A 25,065-nucleotide genomic window follows, 5' to 3' on the forward strand; every position below is an offset into this window, starting at 1 on the left:
CTGCAGCAGCAGCAGGAGGAGGAGGTGGGAAAGGAACCGACGGGAGGAGCCGGACGCTGGTGAGCAGCAAGAGGCTTGCTCGGCTGGGGGGCTGGATCTCCTTCGGCCGGGCAAGGAAGCGGACGGAGGCAGGGATTTCCTCGTCTGGGGAAAGGGGGGCGGTGCTGCTGCGTCGCTGCTCTGCTCTCCTGGCTCCGAGCTGCTGTAGCGAGTGGATGGCAGCCCGGGCAACAAAAGGAGCGCCGCCGCCTCCGGTCTTTCGTCCCCCCGGGCACTGGGTCAGTCCATGCAAGGGCGATTTGTTCCTCGCTTCTCCTCCTGCTGCGGGACTTGGTCTCCCTTGCACGTGTGAGCGTGCGTTGAAGGGTAGTAGGGCGAGGAGCGCTTCCTGGGGGGAGGAACACAGGGGAGGGGGGGTCGCCCAGCGTGGATTTGTAAGGAATCGGGGCACGGCTTTATTTGTGGGGCGGGGATTTGCCCCTCCCACCCCACCCCACCCCACTAGCAGCTGCAGGTTTTCCGGGCTAGGGCGCAGCCCCACATTGGAGTAACAAAACAAGCCCGTGGGACGCGCGTCCGAGTCGATGGCAGAGTGGCTTCCCAGCATCAGGGAGGAGGGAAGAGAGAAAGGCATGCTGAGCAAATGTGCACAACGACGAGGAAACCCTACGGCCCCTTCGCCTGTTTGTAGGAAGGGGGCCAGAGGGTGTGATTTCAAGACGGGCTTGAGCCCCGGTACCTATTTGGTTTGTGGGTAATCCCACCAAGACCCTGAGTTGGCATCTTGGGGTCTGTTCGTTTGTGGGAGGCGCAGGAAAGATGCCCGCTGCATCGGAAGGTGGTAGTTTGCAGCTTGTAGTAAGTCTTCCCTAACCTGGTGCCTCCAGATGTTTTAGAGCACAGCTCCAATAAACCTTCACCATTGGCCATCCTGACTGGGGCTGATTGGAGTTGCAGCCTCTGGAGGGCACCAGGTTGGGGAAGGTTGATCTATGTGCCATTGTGCCCAGCAATTATTACCTCTCTGTAGCACTTTGAAACCCTTGATAAGAAAAGGGGCTAACCCTGGATAGTGTAAGCAGTGTGTGCCTTTTATTTTAAATGGTATTTTAACTGCTGAAAGGTAGGTTAGTAGTTGAAAAATAAATAAAAGCCCCAAGCCTAGTCAAAAGCTACAGCTAACCTCCAACCCATGAGTTTCCAAATGCTAGGCCACACATTTTTAAATGACTGCTAGATGGCTGCACTCGTTTTATGGCTTTGGGGAAAGCCGTGGGGTACTCTTGACGTTCATTTAGAACAGGGTTTCCATCTCCAGAGCTTTCAAGGGTCTTCTGCTTCAGAATTTGGATGTGCAAAATTCCAAATCTTGACTCTGATGAGCCAGTTAGGATCAGATGCAGTCTTTCTCTTACCTTTGTGTTACCATGATGACTCTATCCACTCTGCATTGTCAGCTTGGTGAATTAAATGGCACATCAGAAATGGGAAGTGCAGTACTTTCAAAATGTTAGTTACATATCAGAGGGTTGTTGTTGTTGTTATTTTTGCCCTGAATTCCACTTGAGAGCCCAGCCAAGGTTGGATCCTGTGAACTCTCCAGCCTGCCTTATGCAATAGCAGGTATCAAAATAGTTGCGGTAGAGCTTGTGGGAAGCCGCGTGCAACACACTTCTGACAAAACGCCCCCACTTCCCACATAGATGGACTTCTGTATCAAGCTGATTGGGATACATGTGCATATTCCCCTGGCCTTCATTAGCCTTTAAGGGACCAAATACACCATTGTGAAAAGTCCTGCTCCAGGGGGTAATTTCTGTTACACCTTCCGTACAGAGAATTCAGAGGTTTTAGAAATACTGTAGACTCTTCCTCTGGAGACCATGTTGTTGTCTGAATTAAGAGGGTAGGATTTGGTGGCTAGAAAGATACCATTTTCTTACCATGTTTTCTCTTTTTCTGTTATTACAGCTCTGTTTAGTTTGACATCTGAAAGCTGGGCGATTTGACTCCAAGGTGAGCAGAAACCTACTCTTCCTGTGGTGGAAGTTACCCATAGTGAACATAATTATCTTTCTAGCATAATTGCAGCCTACCTTCCTATCTGCAGCCTATGTGGGTTATTCTGGAGCTGGTAGCCTATACAGTGGTACCTAGTGTTACGTACCGTCCCCCTTGCGAACGCTTTGGGTTACGCGCTCTGCTAACCCAGAAGTAGGTGCTCCTTGTTGTGAACTTTGCCCCGGGATGCGAGCGGAAGTTGTGCTTTGGCGGTACGCGCGCAGAGCGGGAGACACCATTAGCAAAAGCATGCCTCATGTTACGAGTGGTTTCCGGTTACAAACAGATCAATTAAGTTCGTAACCGGAGGTACCACTGTAGCTGCCCCTTGCAAGCGTGTACTGTGTATTAATTCCTCAATATTCTAAATAAATCTAAATTCGCATTCAGGTGCACTGAATTGTGTCACTTCATTCCAGAAAGAGCTTAAAATACATTCTTGATATTAGAAAGAAAAAGTTAATAAGTATGCATTCAAGGGCATGGAAGTTTTGAAACGGTCTTAAAAGAGGCTCATATCTTCTATGTTAGTAGCATTATATTCCAGAGGTGTGCACAGGCCCCAAGATTTGCCTTGTATTTGTGCGTCCTGAAAAATCAAATATGCTTCTGAGTTGTTCTGTGCACTCTCCACTTCAATCTGTAATTTGGGTTCTGAACTCTCTATAAAATGAAGCTCTATGTTCCCTATTCGCTAGAATATAACTTTGCCCCATTTTGGCCAAAGTGAAGTAAATTTTCAGGTACAGGAGCACCTCTAGAGTGGCCTAAGCCTTCCAAATTGCAGACAAGTAGGCCTGAGGCTTTTTGTGCAAGAAGTAAAAGGGATTAACTTTTTTCCACAATCCATTATGGGGTGGAGAAGTGGGGTTTATCTCTTGCTCTCTCTTGAAATAATTAATTTGTGGGTAAACTTTGCATATTTTTGCCTGTACATTTTTTAAAAAGTCTGTGGCTTCACACATTTTTCTTTCTTTCCGGTGATTGCTTGTGCCCAGCGGCAGGCCTTACATTGTGAGGCTGCTGAGAACGGTGCCTGTGGAGTCCTGAAGAGTTCTGGGTGTGTGTTTTGCTGAATAAAAGCAACTTAGGAATAATATATACACCTATATATATAAACTGCACCAGCCAATCCTTTTTTAACAAAGCAAGAAACAAAAAAAACAAAAAAAAAGCAATTCAGAATCCATCAGCATTCCGCAGGCAAAATTGTAGGACAGCCTCACTTTTTGCAAAGCCCATGGATCTAGAGAAACACAGAATTATAGGGAAAAGATAGAGCTATATGGGGTGGAAAAGCAAAGTGACATGAGGCTTTTGGGGAGCCTTGATCTGGCTTGGGGTTTATTGACATTGCGCTTCAACTTGGGAGGGGAATTTATCTAATGATCTAGCCCCCACTTGGAGTCAGTGTGCACCTCTATTGTTTGCCTGGTTATACATTAGACAACTCATGTCTGGTGGGAAGCCTCAGATGAAATGGTTATATATGTACCTTATGCAGGATTTAGTTCTTGACACACATTAGCACACACTAGGGGGGAAATGTGTTTTTATTCATGTATATGCTGAATCCTGCCTTATATGCCTGGGTTGGAGAGTTATGTGGGCTTTTCAGTAGCTACTACCATGTGTCCGGATCCTTGTTTATCTCACTGGTCGGGCAAAGCTCTTGGGTTAATAGTTGCAGTTGTTCTTAACTTAAAAGCAAAGCAAAACTAGTAAAACCTAAGGAGTTAAAATGTTTAACCAGAATAAGCAGAAGCAAAAAGAGAAGTGGGATGGAATCTCAATGTACATTGTTGTTGTTTTTAAATCTGTTGTGATATTATGCTTATACTTTGTTTTTACATATGTAAATGGTTTCCCTAAATTTCAGTTTCATTTTCAATCTGAATATTTTTTTTTCTTGAAAAGTCCTGCATTTCAAAATGAATAATTACCGCTTTACCTTCTACGAGTTTCAAATGAGCCCTTCCTAAAAACATGAGTGCATTTTAATGGGTTTAAATGATCCACTATCAAACGTGTTAGTTGCTGCCTTTTGGAATGAAGAGATGTTTGCTCTTCCTGTTATCTAAAACCACCACTAACTCCACCCTGCAAGTATTAACAGCAGTTTAGTAAAGATGAGCAATTTAGTCAAGATGGCAATTGTCAGCAGAGCTTGCATGCTTTGTTACAGTTTTGACTGGTTTGCATCCCTTCATTTTCTGTGTGTGGGCAGGGCAGTTCCCAGGCTATTGACCCTCGTAGTTTCTATCTGGGGGAAAGTTTCATATCAAAATTGTTTATTCCCTCACCCATCCTCTTCTTTCTTTTCTGTTTGCTTCGCCTTACCTGCATTCATAGATGTAGCACAGCCTGTGTTATGTTTTATTTCTTTTGATTTGTATAAAATATTTTAATGTCATGCTCAAAATGATGTATAGAAGAGGGTTCCCCCCAATATTTGATCTGTATGCTTGGAAATGTAAACAGCTTGTTCTCACTTCTCATCAGGACGGATAAGCAGCTGTGGGAAGGTGTGCTGAAACTGAGAGACAATTTGCTCACATATGTGTGCTGCAGCTGTGCTGTTAAGGTCCCAGAGCTACTGTTTTTACTATATACCGGTAGTTCATTTGAACTATCAGAAGCATAGTTGAATCATGGCCTGAATTGTGCACAGTTCTTGGAGGGGCATTTTGGCTAAGTTTCTCATGGTACATACCTATGCACGTTTACACAGAAGTCAGCCTCTGTGTGAACACACAGAGTGGGGCTTACTCCCAGGTCAGCATGCATAGGATTGCAACCTTAAAACTGCAGGGTTGGAACCAGGGAAACACATAGGGGAGGGGGCTGGTGGAAGATGCCTTTCTCACCCATCCCAGTTTGGGGGGGTTGCTCTCAACAACCCATGCTACAAACCATTCAGCAGGACCCCTATGGGGTAGCATTCCAGTATGGGAAGCTGAGGATGAAGTGGGGATCCCTGAAAATCACCTGGAGGCACTTTGGGTGAGTAGAGTAGAAGCTGCCTCTGATTAGGTTTTGGGATCCCCCCTTAGCCCTCCTGTATCACAGGCCGTCCTCTTCAGTAGCATCCCCTGAACCCCAGGGGAGATATTTTGGAGAACAAGGGGAATGCTCGGAAAGAGGGGGGGAGTCAATTTTCTCTGGCTCTAACCCAAGATTATTTGCTTACTAAATTTACTGGTCTGCCCAAAAGGAGCCCAAGGAGGCAAACACACAAATGATAAAACTGTTAAAACCATCTAGTATATTAATGAGCTATTCTCTCTTCCTCCATTTCCCTCCCTCCTTTCTTTCCTCTTTTTGCCTCCTCTTCTCCCTTCTACCATTTTGTCTAGTTCTTCCCTTTAATTTCCTTTGTCCAAGATCTGGAATGAGAGCTGGTTCAAACAGTGAAGCCACTAGTTTGCATGGGTGATGCTGGAAGGTTTAACCAAAGGGAATCCTAAAGCTTGTTTATTTCTCCACCCCTCTTTGTGTGGGGAGACTTTCTGAACTCTAGTGTTGGAATACTGCCTAACTTCCTCCTGGTTTTTATCCTGCAGCGCCATGTCATCTGGGAGGGTCCGAACAAAGAAAAAAACACCACCTGTTGACCATTCTCCCGATAATCTTCCTCTGAGAAGTTCAGGGAGACAGGTACCTTTCATCAGTTGCATTCACAGGGCTGCAAGCAGGGATGTGTGTTATCTACCCGTACTTAGGAAATGAAGAGTATTGCAGTCCTATGCATATTAGTCTGCAGTCCCCTGCTGATTTCACAGCCAGGCAGTGATCTTACTTACATGTTGATGTGCATGACATTTCAGCCTTAATGTTGAACGTGCTGTTGAGTTTTTCCAAGCAAAATTGGTGCTCATCTTTGGCACCATGTAATGGGCTGTTGTTTTGGACACTTCCTTGTTTTGGACTGTTCCCTGTTCTATGTGTGAAGCTAGTTATGACACTTTCTTGGTTTTTATTTTTTCTGTATTTCCATGTGAATACAAGTTGCATGCAATATTGCTATCTTTCTGAAGGATTTCCACCCCATCCCCGGGTCTAGATTTATTTTGTACTGGAATACCTTTATATTAGGGATTGGAAATCTGTGCCTTTCCAGAAGCTCAAGCTTCCATCAGTCCCAGCTAGCATGGCCAGTCGCCCAGAATTATGGGAGTTGTAGTTCAGCAACATCTGAAGGGCCAAAGGTTCCCCATCCTTGCTCTGTAGGAAAACACAATCAGTGTAACTGTCCTCCATCACTATTGCAACGGAAAGCCTCACCAATAAAGACTGCTGAGTATATCGTAAATCTGTTGTGACCTTTTTGTTCACACAGTTGTGTTCTTTTAGGTGAGGAAGAAAGCTGCAGAGGCAGCCGAGGAGGATGAAGATGCCTCAGAGAAGAAGTACCGAAAATGTGAAAAGGCCGGATGTACAGCAACATGTCCCGTTTGCTTTGCCAGTGCTGCTGAAAGGTTTGGGCTCCTCTGTCTTTCCCCTTCACAGTCCCAAGGTTTCAGAAAGTGATCTGCAGCTTGATAGATTTCATTTCTGGTTTGTCTGAGTAAATTCTTATGACTACTATTAATGGAGGGAAGTGGATGTATGCTCCTAGGGGCAGGTACAATAAAAGCAGCTTAAAAAGTAGTTAGAAACCAACCAAACAAAAAATCCCAGATATATATTTTAAAGCACACAAAAAAGATACAAAAGAGGCGGAGAGCCATTCATCCTGCTGGGAAGTCTTGTTGGAACATTTTCCAACAAAATATAATCCTGCATTTTTCTTTAGGATTATATTTTTAAACAAGTAGAAGGTGCTTCATAGTATACCTGAAGGAACGTCTCCACCCCCATCATTCAGCCCAGACACTGAGGTCCAGCTCTGAGGGCCTTCTGGCGGTTCCCTCACTGTGAGATGTGAGGTTACAGGGAACCAGGCAGAGGACCTTCTTGGTGGTGGCACCTGCCCTGTGGAACGCCCTCCCATCAGATGTCAAGGAAATTAAGGAAACAACTATCTGATTTTTAGTAGACATCTGAAGGCAGCCCTGTTTAGGGAAGTTTTAAATGTTTGATGTTTTATTCTGTTTTTAATATGTTTGCAGCAGCCTTATTATTTATTTATTTATTTATTTATTTATTTATTTATTTATTTATTATCATCATCATCATTATAGACTGCTAATGTGTGGCAATCTGAAGTATTTTCAAATTGCAGGACAAAGCGTATCCTTTCGATAAATGTAGTCTTTTCTGTTTTAGGTGTGCTAAAAATGGCTACACATCAAGATGGTATCACCTCTCCTGTGGGGAACATTTCTGTAATGAATGTTTTGATCATTACTACCGAAGGTATTCTTTCTCTTTTTTGAAGTAATTGTTTTTTTTAAGGGGTGGGGACAGGATGCACTCGAAAGTGTGTTAATGCTATGGCAAAGCATTTTAATCTTGATCTGGTTGAAGAAATAAGATATGGAAGGTAATATACATAATTGCTGTGCTTTGCTACCCATTGTGATTTAATTTTGAAATGAGGCTGAAAACAACAGTGCTGCATTTATAATAGCTATAAATTGCAGGGGTTTGAATTCATCAAGAAATGCCAACAATGGCTGCGGGATTGATACTTGCACAATAACCTAACAGCTTCCTTTTCAAAGCAACTCTGGGCAAAGGCAATGAATGCTTTTAAAGATGGGGATGGGGGAGTGTATTCTTTTAAAAGGATACACAGTTGTAGCTTGGTTTTCAAACAGCTTAGTTCTCGAACGTTTTGGGCCCAGAACACCGCAACTCTGGAAGTGACTGTTGCGGTTTGCGACCTATTTTTGGAAGCCGAACATCCAACAGGGCTTCCATGGCTTCCGATTGTCTGCGGGAGCTTCCTGCAGCCAATCAGAAGCCGCATTTCGGTTTCTGAACGTTTTGGAAGTTGAACCGACTTCTGGAACGAATTCTGTTCGACTTCCAAGGTACGACTTGTATTGGATGTTTGTAAGAAGCTGGACAAGCTAAGTATCTACACTCCCAGGATAACTTTAATAGGCCTTTCTGTCTGTTGTGAACTGCTGAACATTTTGACAAAAGGCTCTCAGCTAGAAAATGCACAAAGCAACATCAGAAAATGGTTTCTTGGAACACAGGCTGTCAGCTAAAGCCAGGTTGCATAGGGAGACCAAGTTTTGATGGATGGGGGGAAGCTATTCCAACAGTGAAGCCATTGTATAGATTTGGGTATTCATAATAAGGACACCTAATTTATCAGATTAAACAAAATAAAAATCATGTACAATATTGCATTGAAGTTGAGCTTTGCAACTTCTGTGCTTGCTTAGGAAAACAAATACTGTGGCCAGGATCATGTTGTCTTAATACCTATTTATTTTTCTAGGCATTCTATGTTTGGGATGAACTGTCTATTAAAATATACCAAACCATGTGTAGGCAATTCCTTCCCTCTACTTAAGATTTCCTTTGTCCCTCCTTTTAGTCATAAAGATGGCTACGAAAAATACACTGCCTGGAAAAGGATTTGGACCAGTAATGGAAAAAGTGAACCCAGTCCTAAAGCTTTTATGGCTGATCAACAGCTCCCTTACTGGGTGAGGGCTTTATTCATGATGACATATCACTGTGAAAGTAGTGCATGGTCGTTTTTTATTTCCCTTCCCAGTAAGTGTGTTTGAAGGAAGTGTGTTAAGCAATTGATTTGATTATTGTTGAGGACCACCTTGGGGTTGATAGCAAAAATAATATGAAGGAAGCATACAATATTTGTATGCAGCAGACCACATGCCTTGTGTGTATGCAGAACGTACCAGGTTCAAACCCTGGCATCTCCAGGTGAGGCTGAGAAAATCATGTCTGAAATTCTGGAAAGATGCTAACAGGAGATGACACTGAGGTAGAACATGAAAGAAACAAACCATACCTGGTTTAGCATTATGCCTAAACCAGGGATTTTCACTTGTTTCACTCCAAACAGACCACAGAGATAAGCAGAGGTTTGTTCTTGGCTTACTGATTGTGCTACGTTTGGAGCACAAGTGACCTCTAGTCTGGATGTAACTTCAAGCCAGAGATTGTGGTTCATTTCTCCCCAGTACTGGTAGGATAGACTGAAGTAGGCATGCTCAGCATGCTGATTATTATAAAAGAAGGGTTTTTTTGATTGGTTGTGGAGCTTACAGAACCTCAAAATGATTATCCTTCTTTCCTGAGATGGGAGTGGATCATGGGGTTCCAAGAGCAGTTAGGATTTCAGTTAGGGCAGTTGGAAGCTGCAGGCTGAAGAGAAAGAGAGAACCAGAAAGGTGAGGGAAGGAGTACAGTACTTGCTTAATAACCTATATGACTGTAAGATCTGTGCCTTGCAGTTTAGGGAGGAAAGGCTTTCATAAATTAGAAGGCAACGTTTTGCTACAGGCTGATCCTCCCAACAGTTAGCTTTTCACTTCCTGCTGGATCAGCTGCCATCCAGTCTGCACCCCTTTGGGGTAGTCAGTTGGTTGAATAGCCTCTGATTTACCTCTCCTGAGAAAGGAAGGGTAGGTCAGCTCAAAATGCACACTCATATGAAGTTGATGGGGAAAAGGTAGGCACAGCTTGCATGTCTGCTGCTTAAGGAAGTCTTCCTGAAATTTTGAGAGACCTGTCTCTGATCGTGTGCCTTTGTTTCTGGATGTACCGAGCAACTTCATCATTTTATCTCTAGGTTCAGTGTACAAAGCCAGAGTGTGGGAAATGGCGGCAGCTGACAAAGGAAATCCAGCTTACCTGTCAAATAGCCAAAACATACCGCTGTGGCATGAAACTGAACAATTCCACCAAGGTACCTTCAACCCTCAAATGTACTGAAAATGCAGGTTGGTTTGGTTGTTTCTAGAGGCCGACGTGAGCCCCAGGCTTAAAACAGTTGTGCAATGTTTGTCTGGAGACACCCTTGCACTGCTGCAGTACACACAAGGATTTACATGCATTTAAAACTCTGTGAGGGTGGCACCAGAAAACTGGCAGGTGGGTGGAAAAGCTTGACACCTTCTTCCCTGGCCACATTTCCACTCCACCTCTTCCCAAAGCTGCCTTTCTCTTGGGGTTTCTAAAACATGCCATTGAGTGGAATGTGTGGTTTGGCCCTAAGTGTCTAGGCTTTTATTAACAGAAGTCATGCCTTTTCTTCAGTGTTCCTCTTACATGCAAGTCAGAAGAGCTATTCTGTTGTCTGAAAGTGTTGTATTTGTTTCAGGTGGAAGGCCCAGACCAGTGCTCCATGCCTGAGGATCTGGTAAGCAATGTCTTAGGAAAGTCCTGCATGTGGTATCAGAATGAATTGTAACTGTGAGAAACACAGAGGTGCGGGCTTAGTAGTAAATACTATTTGGGTAACATTCTTACTTCAGAACTAGAGACTTCATGAAAGAGCCTAGCTGTTGCCTAATGACAAGACCAAAGACATCTCAAGCTATTCAGTTTATTAGTGTTGATGTGATTACTAGTTTGATGATTGGTATATTAGGGTGTTTGTGTGACTAGAATCATTGTATTGTTTTCAAACTGTGAGGAGCACCTGTATTTTATTTCTATTTTTAAAAGGGCAAAACAGAAAAGCTCTACCTTGAGAGCTGCCCTTGCAAAATCTCAGCTCTCAGACCTACTCAGACCTTTTGTTAGTGCAAATCACCTCAAAGCAATGGATGGTTGAGAGCCACATCACCTAGTGCCATATTAGAATTCTGACCAGTTAGAATAAGCTACATTGGTATGGGAGAGGCATTTTCATGTAGAAGCTTCCCTACACTCCTGGTAGAGCAGTCAGAAATGGCCTGTGTCTTTTAGGTGTCATTGGAACTGAGCTTTAATTCTTCTTCCTGACTCTTTCTTCCACTCCTTCGTAGAGAGTTGCTGAAGTTTCAGATCACTGGTGGTATTCCATGCTCATCCTTCCACCTTTGCTGAAGGACAGTGTGGCTGCTCCTTTGCTGTCTGCATACTACCCAGACTGCGTGGGCATGAGTCCCTCTTGTACCAGTACTCACCGGTTGGTTGGTGAATCCAATGCAATAAAAATGGAGCACTTAAAGACTCCACCTACTATAGCTGGTAAGCTACGAGTACTTTTCTGCCCTCTCCTAGTAGCTGTTGATAGCCTTATTTTCCATGGTATGAGAGTACTTTTTCTATACAGTCGTACCTTGTGTTGCGTTTGCTGCGGGATGCGAATGGCGCGAGTTACGAACGCGCCAAACCCGGAAGTACTGGAATGGGTTATTTCCAGATGTGGCACTCGGGATGCGGACTGCTCAGGATGCGAACTGGGCTCCAGAACAGATCCCGTTCACAATTGGAGGTACCACTGTATTCTCAAGAATGAGACTGACCATCAACCATGTATACTTTGTAATATTTGTGTCATTTATATTTGTGACCATGTAGTATAAGCATATTCTTCCTGTAAGCAACACTTTGGTGCAGGAGTCAGCAACCTTTTTCAGCCGTGGGCCGGTCCACTGTCTCTCAGACCATGTGGGGGGGCCAGACTATATTTTTTTTGGGGGGGGGGAAATGAACAAATTCCTATGCCCCACAAATAAAAGCACACATTCTACTCATGTAAAAACACCAGGCAGGCCCCACAAATAACCCAGAGGTGCATTTTATATAAAAGGACACATTCTACTCATGTAAAAACACGCTGATTCCCGGACTGTGTGCGGGCCAGATTGAGAAGTTGATTGGGCTGGATCCGGCTGACGGGCTTTAGGTTGCCTACCCCTGCTTTGGTGCATATGCTCTAAGGAGTTTTGGGCAGAGAGGAGATCTGTAAGCACCATAAATAATTGTTGTAAGCAGAAGCCATGGTTCTTATGAGTCCTTCCTTGCCTAGTATTATCCTAGTATATGTTGCAGGCACCTGTAATAGAGTTCACATTTGTTTACATGCCCTACAGCAGCCTTTCTCAGCCTTGGGTTGTTTTTGGCTTGCAACTCCCAGCAACCCTGACCACTGGTCCTGCTACCTAGGGATGATGGGAGTTGTAGGCCAAAAACATCTGGGGACCCAAGGTTGAGAAAAGCTGCCCTAGAGCTTTGTGCCTTTTTATTAAGCTACCGTGACGGCTCACAGAGATGCTGCATGCAGCTTATTCCATGTTGTATGTTGCCTTCCAGGGATGAACAAGTACTTCCAGCCTTTCTACCAGCCCAACGAATGCGGTAAAGCACTGTGTGTGAGACCAGATGTAATGGAACTAGATGAACTCTATGAGTTTCCAGAATATTCACGAGACCCCACCATGTATCTAGCTCTGAGAAACCTCATTTTGGCTCTGTGGTACACAAACTGCAAAGTAAGCATGGCTGAATGTTTGCCCCCGAATGATTTATCATCTCACTTTTAAAATATATCAACCTAAACTTCCCTTGTCCTGGTTTCCTTCTCCGACTCGCTCCATAGGCAAGGCCTTCTCAATCATTATGGTTTTTGCTTTTCAATGGGGGAGGACCCCCCATCCCATTTCAGTCCTGCTGGCCCTGCTGCAATTGGGATTTTCTAGAGCAGGGATGGGGAACCTGTGTCTCTCCAGATGTTGTTGGACATCTGTCTGTCCAAGCCAGTTATGGCCAATGCTCAGTGATGATGGGAGTGGTAGTCCAGCAACATCTGGTGGGCCACAGGTTCCTCATCCCTGCTCTAGAAGTCCTGCTGCAGTGGGAGGGTGGAACTCTGCTCATGGTAAGACAAAAGGTTGCAGTGACTGACCAGGCCGTGCCTTTGGAGCAAATGAAATAACTCATCACAGGAAACCCTCCATCTACTGAGGAAAACAAGGCTTCATGGTGAGGCCCGTGTTCCTTTTGTCTCTCCTTAAGTATGCCTTCGCAATGTGATCCAGATTCCCAGGTGTGCAGATGGGGCTTTTCCATACAAAGCTGCCCACTCCCACATTGAAAGAGTGAGGAAACCTGTCCACATGGAAAAGAGTGCATGTAGTTTAGATGGGGAAATGGGAAAAGATATGGGTAGAACTAGACTGGAGGGAGATAAGCACTGTGTTTTCCCCAATATGAAGGGATGTCTCAAGTTCCCTCCAGTGTCCTCTGGAACAACGGCTGTAGCAACCAGATGGAAACATGGGGAGGGGACAGCCAGGGAACATGGAGCCAGGGAAGTACACAGCAGATTTTGCCACACTGTACTTGGCACCTTAGAACGGATGAGTCACTCTCCATTCCCCCTCCCCCTCCCCATGCACTCATTCAACTACCAGAAGGCTGGTTAAGTAAAGCTGAAGAGCTGATAAAGACAAGTATGGGGAGAGTGCTCTTGTGTTGCTTGCAGGCTTCTCATAGGCATCTTGTTGACCACTATGAGAATAGGATGCTAGATTAGAAGGGTCTTTGACCTAATCCAGGAAGGCTCTAATGTTCTTAAGAACTTTGCTACAGCAGCTTCTGGGCAGATGCATGTAAGCCCCTTGCTGTGAGTGAGGAAAGGATACTCTTTTAGGAAGGGAGCTGTATCCGCTGACACATATATACATATACTCACCTCTGAGGGCAGTCTCTCATATTTAAATTTCAGGTGCTTTTCTTTTTACACAGTAACTTCATGCTTTTCAGTACACAGGTACATGACTGAAAGTTTACTTGGATGGTAATTTTGACACTTCGTTGATCTGGGAGATGTAGATTAGCTGTTGACCCTCGCCATCTGAAGGACAGTTTGCTATATTGTTCCAGCAGCAGTCAAATTCTTGCCTCTCCTCCTTTCCCCCCGTCCTTCAATGCACAGGAAGCCCTAACCCCTCAGAAATGTACGCATCACATCATTGTTCGAGGCCTTGTGCGCATTCGCTGTGTGCGGGAGACGGAGCGAATACTTCATTTTATGACCAGGAAAGGTCTGATTAACACAGGGGTCTTGTCAGTTAATCCTGACCAACCTCTTCTGCCCAAAGACTACCATAATGTAAGTATTTTAAAATACAGAGTACTAATAAATTAGTTCTAGGAGTTTCTGATGGGACAAGGAGGGTGAAGGGAGAAAGGACTCCTTTTAAGAGTAAAAAGTGAAAGAGGGGTTGGCCTTCTGGCACCTCTTGGCCAGTGTCAAAACTCTTCTCCAGGAGCTCATAGCTTCTCAAGAACTGTCAAAATTGGCACAGACAAAATCATCTGCAGTCATTCAGCTCAGGCTAGGATACTTTCTCTTCACTGTCCTCATTTGTGGTTGATATTGTACCATTTGCTCAGCTTCTCCTAATGAAACCCTACAGCAGGAACAGAATTTTATCTGAACAATGATTCAAATTGTTCTTAGACTTACTTAGAAAAAAACAGTCTTGCTGGTCTCAAAAGCATGCTAGCACCACTAGTTTACTTTTCTTCTTCATTTAAGAAATCTGTCATTGTGGTTGGGGCTGGTCCTGCTGGATTAGCAGCTGCAAGACAACTTCAGAACTTTGGAATTAAGGTAAGACCTTTTCAAATAAAGTATGGCATTTCAACATTTCTGTCTCCTCCTCTTCTGGCATATCTACACTTTGCTGCTGCTACCTGAGTAAGGAAAAGAAAGGGCCTGTTCTCAGAGTCCAGATGTCCTGGGAAAGTTCCTTAGTCTGTGTCAAGGCTGAGCTTGAAATAATTATGAGGGTAGGGTTTGTTGCATGATTTGCTGCAGCTTATGCAATATTAGGGCATGGAGAATGGTAGGCATAGCTTGTCTGCTCACAGTATCCACCTTTTAAGGAGGAACTTAATGTCTTCACTTGGTAGACTGATTTTCTGCCTCTGAGGTTTAGGATTCACCAATTAAAATTCTCATAAAAACTTGGTAATCTCCTAGTATAATGATCTATTATTGATTGACCACCTTGGCATTATTTGGTTAACTGTGGAAAGATTTTTGTTTCATAGCAGTGTTTCTTACCACCGCTGCTCCTTTTGTATGTTGCAGGTTCTTGTGCTAGAAGCGAAGGACAGAATTGGGGGCCGCGTGTGGGATGATAAGACTTTCAAAGGGATCACTGTGGGAAAAGGACCACAGATAGTGAATGGCTGTGTCAACAATCCAGTAGCACTAATGTGTGAGCAAGTGGGTTTGCATTTTTATTCATGAAAACATTGTCCTTCTGAAGCTTATGGATTAATATACACTGATCCTTGTAAACTTAACTTTCTTATTAGAGAGGTTTTTCAGGCAACTCAGAATCCACATCCCACTCGAGCTAGAGGTGTATTGGGTCACTTTGGGAAAGTAGCTGTTCTTCAGCTTTGTTTTACTATTTGTGAAAGAGATACATTAAATTGTAGGGTTGTAAAGAGGAATGAGATAATGAAAGGTGGTTACCGTCCTTAGGAGCAGGAAGTTCTACAAATAACATTTGAAAACGTTTGCCAAGTGTTTCAATCAGGCTTTCTGTTCATACATTTTTTCTTCTTCTCTCACATGATACTTTGATTTAAGTAATACATTGAGTTACCTCACATATTTAGGGAAGCTAGCAATTTGCTGTAAAGAATAGAACAATAGTCTTTTCAAGCGCTAGTCCACTTACTACTTAGAATGGTGATTCTTCAGAGTTGATGCTCACTATAATAAATGAAATAATTCTGATTCCTATAATATAAAACCCTCACTGAAGATGTTTAGCTTTCATTGGTTGGTTGGTGTTGACATCAATGAAAATTGCGGTCCTTTAACAAATAAACAATAAAAATTAAGGTTTGCATCCCGTGACAATAACTGATTATCTACTTCCCCCACATTCAAAATCCCTGTCTTTTTAAAGCTGGGCATTAAAATGCATAAAATTGGAGAGAAGTGTGATCTGATCCAGGAAGGTGGAAGGATAACTGACCCCACTATAGACAAGCGCATGGACTTCCATTTCAATTCTATCCTTGATGTTGTAGCAGACTGGAGAAAAGACAAAAATCAGCACCAGGATGTTCCTCTTGGAGGTAAGTAGAAATAATGAAGAGCCACATGACACATAGTGCAATGGGGATAAAGGAGCACCTGTAGAAGTCGTCTCAGATATTTGTGCCAGCTCAGCTTTCAGTTCTTGTATTTTGTTGCATCTGAATGACCTTTGACAGAAGATTGTGGGCTATTCAGAGCAATTTCATTAGGCCCAGGGGGCAAACAGGATTTCCTGGGCCTAGTACCCTGTATGTCACTATTGGCAATGACTCTTCTTCTGTTACTAATATATGGAAATGATTTAATATGCATTTATTTAGCAGGTTTTTAACCTGCCTTTCTGAGTTCCAGCCCTCACAAGGCATTTTGCAGCAATTGCAAATAGTTCAAATACCATAACTATATAACAATTGTGCACTAAGATTTGAACGTTTATGTAACGTTAAAAGACAGCAGCAGCAATTCAAATGGGGGAAATAGCCTTACGTCCTTTATGAACAATATATCCCTTAAGAACAATAACAATAGCCAAGTGACAGCAGTAGTTGTAGTGACATCATAAAGTGAATAAATTACTTGGAATACATTTTTCTCAGTCCCTGTTTTATTAATATGCAAACTAATTGACATTATTAAAACTCCTACAACCAACCAACTTGGACTTCTTTAACCACGTGACAGTCCCAGAAGAGATTATACCAAATTGCACACAATTAGCAACATGCAGGAATTATTTCTGAGTATAGAATTCCAGTTTCATTTACACAGAATCTGGGAGAGTTGTAAAGAGTGTGCTGAGCCCTGAAAACAAAGTGTCTTGTAGGCTTGCTGTGGCCTGGCAGTGGTGAAGTTAATAGGCTGGTTTGCAGTCACTTTAAACCATGTAGTTGTGAATGAATGTGCAGTGTGCTGGTGCACATAATGAAAATCATTGCCGCTTAGCATTATTCCTGCAGCTGCTGCATTGCTGGGAGCTAATTTGACCAAGCATTTTGTCCAGATACTCATGGTTTCTCTCTCTCTAAACAAACCCTGAACTGTAACCAAGGTTTGTCCTCTCCTTACCATTTAAGGTTTGTTGAGGAGGAAACAAACCATGAGCCTAGGTTCAGATGCTCATGTTAAGCCAAACTATGGCTTAGCTTCCAGCAGTTCAGCAGAAACAGGGGAGGAATGAAGCAGTCATATTTTTGCTCTGTGCCCCATCACCCTTTAAATCATAGTGATGTGCAAACCAGGCTGGTGTATGAGTATGTTTGGTGGCAGTTACCTCTGCTGGTAGCCCACATGTTTGTGAGAAAAGTGCTGCCAGACAATTAAGGAAGGACGGGCACTTTAAAGCCCTATCAGTTTGAATGGAAAATATGATAAGCATCCATTCAACTCTATTTTGAAATAGTTGTCACTTAAAAGTGTGCAACTTTAACTGGATCATGCCTATAATATTTATATTTTGACGGGGGCAGCGAGAACTATTCTGGTACAGCTTCATTTTAAAATTAAACAAGAACACTTAAAAGTAGGATAAAATTGTAAGGATTTTATTTATTGATTGATTGATAACGATTGGATATATTTATTTGCAGATAAAATCCAGGAGATCTATAAAGTTTTTATTCAGGAATCTGGTATTCAGTTCAATGATCTTGAGGAAAAAGTCCTTCAGTTCCATGTCAGTAACCTTGAATACGCCTGTGGCAGCAACCTCCATGAGGTGAGCATGGGATGGACTTGTGCCACAGAAGAATCGTGGTCTCCCAGTCCCAGATGCTAGTCCCACACTCTAACCACTGCACCACATTGGCTCTTCAGGTGTTGAGTGTTCAAACTGTTCATTGAAAAGAATTCTGTTCTTACAGGTTTCTGCACGCTCCTGGGATCACAATGAATTTTTTGCTCAGTTTGCTGGAGATCACACGCTCTTAAACTCGGGATACTCAACAATAATCGAAAAAATGGCTGAAGGCCTGGACATTCGGTTAAAGGTTCCAGTAAGTAACAATAAATGGACGAGGAGCCAGTTTGCTTTGATGTGCCTTGGAGTAGTTCATCTTCCTAGTGTTTGGCTTGGTTCTCTTTGCCTTGGAACATACAGATGGAACTTAACCACTTGAATTTTCCTAAGTTATTTCCAGTGGTGTCTCATTTATTGATCTGCCTTGGAACATAGGAATGTTTCTTCTCATTACTTATGCCTTCAGTCTAGAACATTTTCCACATTCAGCAATCTCAGTGTGTATTACAATATATCTATTAGATTTTATTATCTCAGGTAGTCAGAGAGAGATTTGCCAAAGATGACACTATGAACTAGGTAGGATTTAGAATGCAGGAGCAAATCTTTAGAATCCATAATGCATAAAAGCAGTGGAGTGCTCTAGATTCCCACTAGTACATAAAAGTCTCTAATGGAACATTGCTTGCATTTACCCATGAGCAGTTAGCTTAACACTCCTTTCTCCGTGTCTTTCATTGAGAACTCTTCTGCTTTGAAAAAATCTACAAAGCATAGGCTTACGCTAATGTCTTAGTGTTATGGGTGATATTCAGCATTGTACAAGTGAAATTGCCCTTCCTGTTCTTCCACCTGCACCCCATCCCCTATACTGCTCCAAAAGGGTCCATCTTCAGAGCTGATTTGAGGAAAACTCAGGGGCTGTAAGTGGAAGGAGAGGCAGTCCTTTTGTGTAAGCAGAAGTCTGTTCCACTTGTAGATGAGGCACCACCATAGACAAACATGTCTTTCACAACTCTGAATCCCCTTCTCTTGTCAGGTTCGCAGTATAGACTATACGGGGGAAGAAGTCCAAGTGACTGCAACTGATGGAACTCTCTGGAAAGCACAAAAGGTGATGTGTCTTATCTATCTTCACTTCTGCTATATATTTTCAAACATCACAGTAAAGACCACATCTTGTTCAAAGTTGCGTACAACTGGCTTTTTAAAGACTTGATGCCTCATGTTAAGGGGTAGCTTTCGCTGTAACAGCTAAACAAGGGGTGCAAGTGAAGTGAGTTTCTCAACTTATCAAGCAGGACAGAGCTTTTTATTGTGTTTCAGATGTCATATCACCAGCATACCTGCTTCCCGCATCCTTACAACTGTAATATGAATTCTTGACACATCTTTACATAATAATAATAAATTATTATTAAATTATTATTTGTGCTAAGGAGCTGGTTGTTGGCTAAGTGCTGGGCAGGCGGTGAAAAGTGTGGGACAAAGTATCAAGCTGTCTTAAGAGCATGAAACTGAGGTTTTTAGTACCCACCAGGTGCCAAACTATCCCAGCCTGCCTGTGTTATGTTGAGCTACTTCAACTGTAGTATAATTAGGGCTATTTTTCTCCCACCAGGTTTTAGTTGCTGTACCTCTGACTATTCTTCAAAAAGGTGCCATTCAGTTTAACCCAGCCTTGTCAGAGAGAAAAATGAAAGCTATCAATAGTTTGGGAGCTGGAGTCATTGAGAAGGTAAGAGTTCAACTTTTATATGACGATGTGAAGAGCAATATGAGTGGCATTTGGTTTGTACCCTATCAGATTTGCTTTCCATAATCGGATCTGCTCAGAAATAATGAGATTACAAAGCACAGGTACATAGCAGTCCTTCATAAATCGAAATAAATAATCTTCAGGGTTTGTGATGGGTAACCAAAATCTGCCTGCCCACCCGCTCTTGCAAAACAGATTAAAATTATGCCCCATTAAAACTGAAAATTTCCTCCATTTTGCCAATTGGAATCTCGGGTCTTCCATCACCCAACTCCTCATAGAAAGAAATGCAACTTAATTTTGTTTCCTGTGATTTTCACAGACTATCTTGTCCAGAGTCTACCTACTGTTAGCTTACAACAATCAGTAACAGCCCAATCCTATGCATGTGATCTTGCAATTATATCCTACTAGGTTCACTGAGGCTTACTTCCAAGTAAGCGTGCATAGAATTGCAGCCCAAATCAACAACGAGGTCATTCTTATCTTTTTTCCTCTAGATTGCACTACAGTTTCCATATAGATTCTGGGATAGCAAGATTCAAGGAGCTGATTACTTTGGCCACGTTCCACCTAGTTCCAGCAAACGTGGACTCTTCAGTGTTTTCTATGACATGGATCCACAGGTACATGTTGCCTGAAGACTTAACACTGACCCTAATTGTTCTTCAGATAAGGAAACATGATGAGCTTTAAAATCACTTCTCTTCCCCCACCACCCTAGGAATTTGTCACCGTTTCATAGTGGGATTAGTTTCAGATATATTTCTGGCAACTTTTATTGCTTTTTTTAAAAAAGCAATTGCTCATTACAAGACACAAGCTTTGAAAAATGATAGGATGTGATACACTCAGTCAAGCAGAAACCTAAAAGGTGCCAGGAATCTTTCTTGTTTTATGGGTTGGCTAACATTAGTTTCAGAGAGGCTGTTAGAGAGTCATTTGGCGGAACTACAGTATATAAAATGTAAGTGTCCATGTTTGTGTCTTGTTGTCAGCGTAAATGCAGTGTTCTAATGTCTGTTGTTACGGGTGATGCTGTGGCAACTATGAAGAACTTAGATGACAAGCAAGTGCTGCAACAATGCATGATTGTGCTCCGTGAGCTGTTTAAGGAACAGGTAGGTCTGTTTGTTTTTATTGACTCAAGCATAGATGAGACACCAGTTTCAAGTCTTTCACACTTAACTGAATTTATTAATAGTTGTAAATGGCTCTGATACTTGCATTATATGGATATATTTATTAACTAATAAATAAATAAATAAATATAATGTATAATAATTATAGTATATAACAGATAGCAACTCGAGATTGATGCGACTAAGCGTATTATCAAACTAAGTCATAGGAGTAAAGCAACTGAAATAGACTTTGTAAATGACTGTACTTGGTATATGACTAACATTGGATATCACTCTAAATATCATTAAATAAATCAGGATTTAAGTATTCTAAATAAGAAATAAATATTAAACAGGATGAAAGAAATGAAACAGCAGCTTGCTGAATTATTCCTATTTCCAATAGTTTGCCTGGGAACCATGTTTGTTGTGGCTTCCATACATAGAAATATGCTTAATTCTGAACCAACCACTGGTGCATCTAGCAGCAGTTTTAGCATAGAATCACAGATTTGGAAGGGACTCTGAGGGTCATCTAGTCCAACCCCCTGAAATGCAGGAATCTTTTGCTCAAAATGAGGCTCAAACCCATGTGCCTGAGATTAAGAGTCTAATGAACTGAGCTTTCAGAGTTTTTTTTCCAGTCTCTGGAGAAGCCAGGAATTGAATTTAGGAGCTGTTGCATGCAAATTCAGGACACAGGACTCTACAAATGGGGATCTACAAAACTGACTACTTAAAAGGAGAGAAAACTGTCCTGACATGTTGCACATGGTTAGGCCCCCTAACCAACACTTTAATTCTCTAGCTGTTTATAATGGGACTGTCCATTGACTTTAACAGAACAACTTCAGAGCACTTAAGAGCATCTCTGTGTGTTGACCTGGTGAATATATGTGTTCACAGATGGTTTGTATGCATTTCATAAATAATTCTTTGCCTATTTTTGTAATGCAGGAAGTGCCAGACCCAGTCAAGTACTTTTTTACACGATGGAGCAAAGATCCTTGGATCCAAATGGCATATAGTTTTGTGAAGACAGGGGGCAGCGGTGAAGCTTATGACATCCTAGCAGAAGACATACAAGGAAAAATATTTTTTGCTGGAGAGGTGAGATCTTGATTATGTACACTAAAAAAATTGAATTCAAATTCTTCTAAAATAAGATACAGGCTAGAATAGGATGGAATGTATTCAGGGATATGTTCAACTTGTTCTATTCAGAATAGACCCACTGAAATTTATAAGCCTAAATTAACCATGCTTACTTCAATGGATCTACATCGAGTAGGACTAGCAGTGGCTACAATCCAGAGTCTCTGAGGAAGCATTGTAGAAAACCAGTGAAACCCAGTTACTAGTGTGCTGATCTGACTTCAGATCCTTTTAAGAATATAAAGAGCTGTTAAGACTGGTTGTTCAGTAATCTGAGTGGCAGGAAAAAACCTATGTAGATTATACCTAGAACTAATATTACACACACACACACACACACACACACACACACACACACCCTGCCATTTCAATCTCACTTCAGGCCTTGGTTGTGGGGTTGAAACTGATTTTGTTGTGCTGCTGATGACATTCACCATGATATTCCTGTTAATTCTCCTGCAACTCTGAGACACAGGATACTACATACAGTAGTAGTATGTGACTGGGCAAAATAATAATCTGTGTTATGAAAATGCCCCAAAAGGGGGGGGAGAACCCATCCTGGCTCGTGATTTATTTTTAAGATGTAGATACGTAGACTATTTCATGTGTATCTTTGGTAAAATAGATATTGACACTTCCTGTGTGGGTTTATACGTATTATGTGTCTGATGAGTGTAGTTCTAAGTTCATATAAGAACATTATGTTTCTCTTTTTAAATAGGCAACAAACAGACATTTTCCGCAGACAGTTACTGGAGCTTACTTGAGCGGTGTTCGAGAAGCAAGCAAAATAGCAGCATCTTGAATACTACACTACTGTTTACAGATTTTCTTTTAACAACTTCCTCAAATTCAAAATTCAAGTTTCAGGGTTACTAATATTGCTCAAGTGGTGCTTAATTCTGTGGTACCTAAAGAGACAATCCTTTTTTGTTCCGCTTTTTTCATCTTTGCCATGATGTTGATATTTTATCAGCACAGCATGCTAAAGGAACTGTTATTTAAAAACACTACCAGCACATATTCAAGCTCATTAACCTCTGAACTTCATTTTCATGACCCATTTGAGGTAATGATTTATATTGTCAAAGGGTGAAATGTGTCAAAGGGTAAACATATGCTGCAAGGACTGTTAAATAACCCACGCTTTCAGACAGTGGGTCAACAAAATGGCAGGTGACTCCAATCATGTTTTGAAAAATGTATTCTTTTTAAACTAAACTGTTGGAAGTGTTCACAAACAATCACTGGGCTTGCTGGTGATGTTTTTTTAATGGAAGATATATAAAACCAACCCTAACCATTACTTACCCAGAGGAAATGTCACAAAAGCATCTCTTAATGTGTATACTAGGATGAGGGCTTAGTATTTGCTGATCATGTAGATGGACCAGAAAAAATGTAAGTTTTGTGGCCATTTCCTTTTTGTGTGCAGTGGAATTTCTAAATCATAGCAGCTGTGTAGGTGCAGTCATTTATATAATTGTGAAAGCATGTTGAAGGTCAGGTAGTTGAGCGAGCCATTCCAACTTTCTTGCTTAAAAATGAGGTCAAATGATTACTTTTTATGAAGGGTTAAAATTATGTAGCCTCATTTTAATGGGAGAGATTTAAGTAAACTCTGAAATCAGTGAGACTTGAAAATACTTAATGAGGCTGGGTTGTACCCATAGCTGTGAAAAATTACCTAGAAAAAGATGATTTAACTAAATAATTCACTTTTAAGTAGTTGAAGAAATTAAAGTATGCACGTAGTTCATTCATTAGTTAACTTTTGCTTTTCATTATGAAAAAAATAAGTGGGAATTTCAATATGGAAGCATGGGAAGTTTTACTTTCTGAAGAAAGCCTCAGAAAATGTGTGATTACTACCCCTGTGTGTTTTGCTATAATGATAATATATGGCCCTGAATATCTTACTTCATAACATCATATTGAGAAAAATTGAAAAGTTATGCTGTTAGGAAATCATCAAGCTTTTCTTTATAGTTGAACTGCTATTATTTCACTAAGTTGCTTAATAGGAAGTATAACTCTCCTAGAGCTTATAGTAAGAAATGTAAAGTATGAAAATGGAATGCTGATTTCCCCCTCATTTACTCTTCTTTTCAAACACTGAAAACATGTGAACAGCTAGCTAAAATAAGCTAATTGGCCCATATCTAAATTTTGTTGGTGCATCTAGCTATTGTCTGAAGTGCAATTTTTATTTAAAAATGGAAACTTATGCTTGGGAATAGTTGAAGACGTGAGTTTGAGCAGAGATATTAGTCACGACTGTAAGCATTTTGGTAGTAATCAGCATTAAGACAAGACGAAGAGTCATACTGTAAACGTGAAACCATTTACTGTATAAATACCTGTAAATTATTACATTACAGAAGTGTTTAAACAGCAGGACCTATTGTCCATAAAAAGAAAAAGCTTTGTTAAAATATGGAAACTACTTTTTTAAAAACATTTATTTAAAAATGTCAGAGTTGGTGGGTTCACTTTGAACAATTGATCCCAAAGAATTAAAAAATAATCATGTGAAGCTTATTTTTTAAGCACGCTCATTTTCTATTGTGTATATACAACTTATGCCTTGTACATCTAGGGGGAAAAAACTCTTTGCTGTGGAGCATGATGTTCAAAGTGACTTATTGGTAATGTAATAAACTGGAAAATGCTAAGTCAGTTGTGTTGCTAATTTCTACTCAAATAGTAAAGGCAAACTGTACCCATGTACTTAAAATGCATTTTATATGGATTTATAATTCATCCCCTCCTGGAAAATGCAGAGGATGTCTATCTCAAAACAATTACTTCAGTTATTAAGTAGGATGACAAATGTGTACTCCACTGCTCCTTTCTGACAACCCTTTCAAAGCAATAGGTATTCTGCTAGAGGGAACAGACTTTAGGGCCAACCACATTTCCTGGAACAGGTGAAGATTCTATGTCAGATGGCAGCAATATTCCTCAGCAAAGTCCACCTCCTTCCAATCTGATGGAAGAAGGTGGCAATGGTTCTGAAATTGCCTTCCACACTTGTTCCCAGCCTAGCAGACCATCACTTCAGGCCCACTGGGCCTTAAATACCATGCCATCACATCCATTCCCACAGCTCATCTGCCTCTTCTGGGAGTTGGCAGCAATGAGCATGTGTGTGATTGTGCGTCAATTGGACACACATAAAATGGTCACTGCCTGTATAATAATCCAGACATACATCTGCTCAAGGTTAAGTAAGGGTTTGATGTGTTCACACCTCTAGCACAGATAACGCCTCAACATTTGGGTTTGGAATAGGCTT

At 41.7% G+C, this 25,065-nt stretch overlaps 1 protein-coding gene across 1 annotated transcript; it reads left to right on the top strand.

Annotated features, from left to right (window-relative positions):
- The first annotated feature begins 72 nt into the window (after positions 1-72).
- KDM1B (lysine demethylase 1B) lies at positions 73-23,220 on the top strand. Its single transcript, XM_033154661.1, has 22 exons — positions 73-278; positions 1,972-2,016; positions 5,625-5,718; positions 6,415-6,539; positions 7,330-7,419; positions 8,558-8,669; positions 9,782-9,898; positions 10,313-10,351; positions 10,962-11,166; positions 12,235-12,413; positions 13,859-14,035; positions 14,465-14,539; positions 15,023-15,160; positions 15,858-16,029; positions 17,578-17,705; positions 17,851-17,982; positions 18,766-18,840; positions 19,348-19,464; positions 19,986-20,111; positions 20,484-20,606; positions 21,567-21,719; positions 22,489-23,220. Exons 3-22 carry the CDS (start codon positions 5,629-5,631, stop codon positions 22,570-22,572), a joined length of 2,457 nt encoding a protein of 818 aa, XP_033010552.1. The 5' UTR covers positions 73-278; positions 1,972-2,016; positions 5,625-5,628; the 3' UTR covers positions 22,573-23,220.
- The last annotated feature ends 1,845 nt before the right edge of the window (positions 23,221-25,065 follow it).

This window comes from Lacerta agilis, chromosome 7 (assembly GCF_009819535.1).
Source record: "Lacerta agilis isolate rLacAgi1 chromosome 7, rLacAgi1.pri, whole genome shotgun sequence".
Taxonomy (NCBI): domain Eukaryota; kingdom Metazoa; phylum Chordata; class Lepidosauria; order Squamata; family Lacertidae; genus Lacerta; species Lacerta agilis.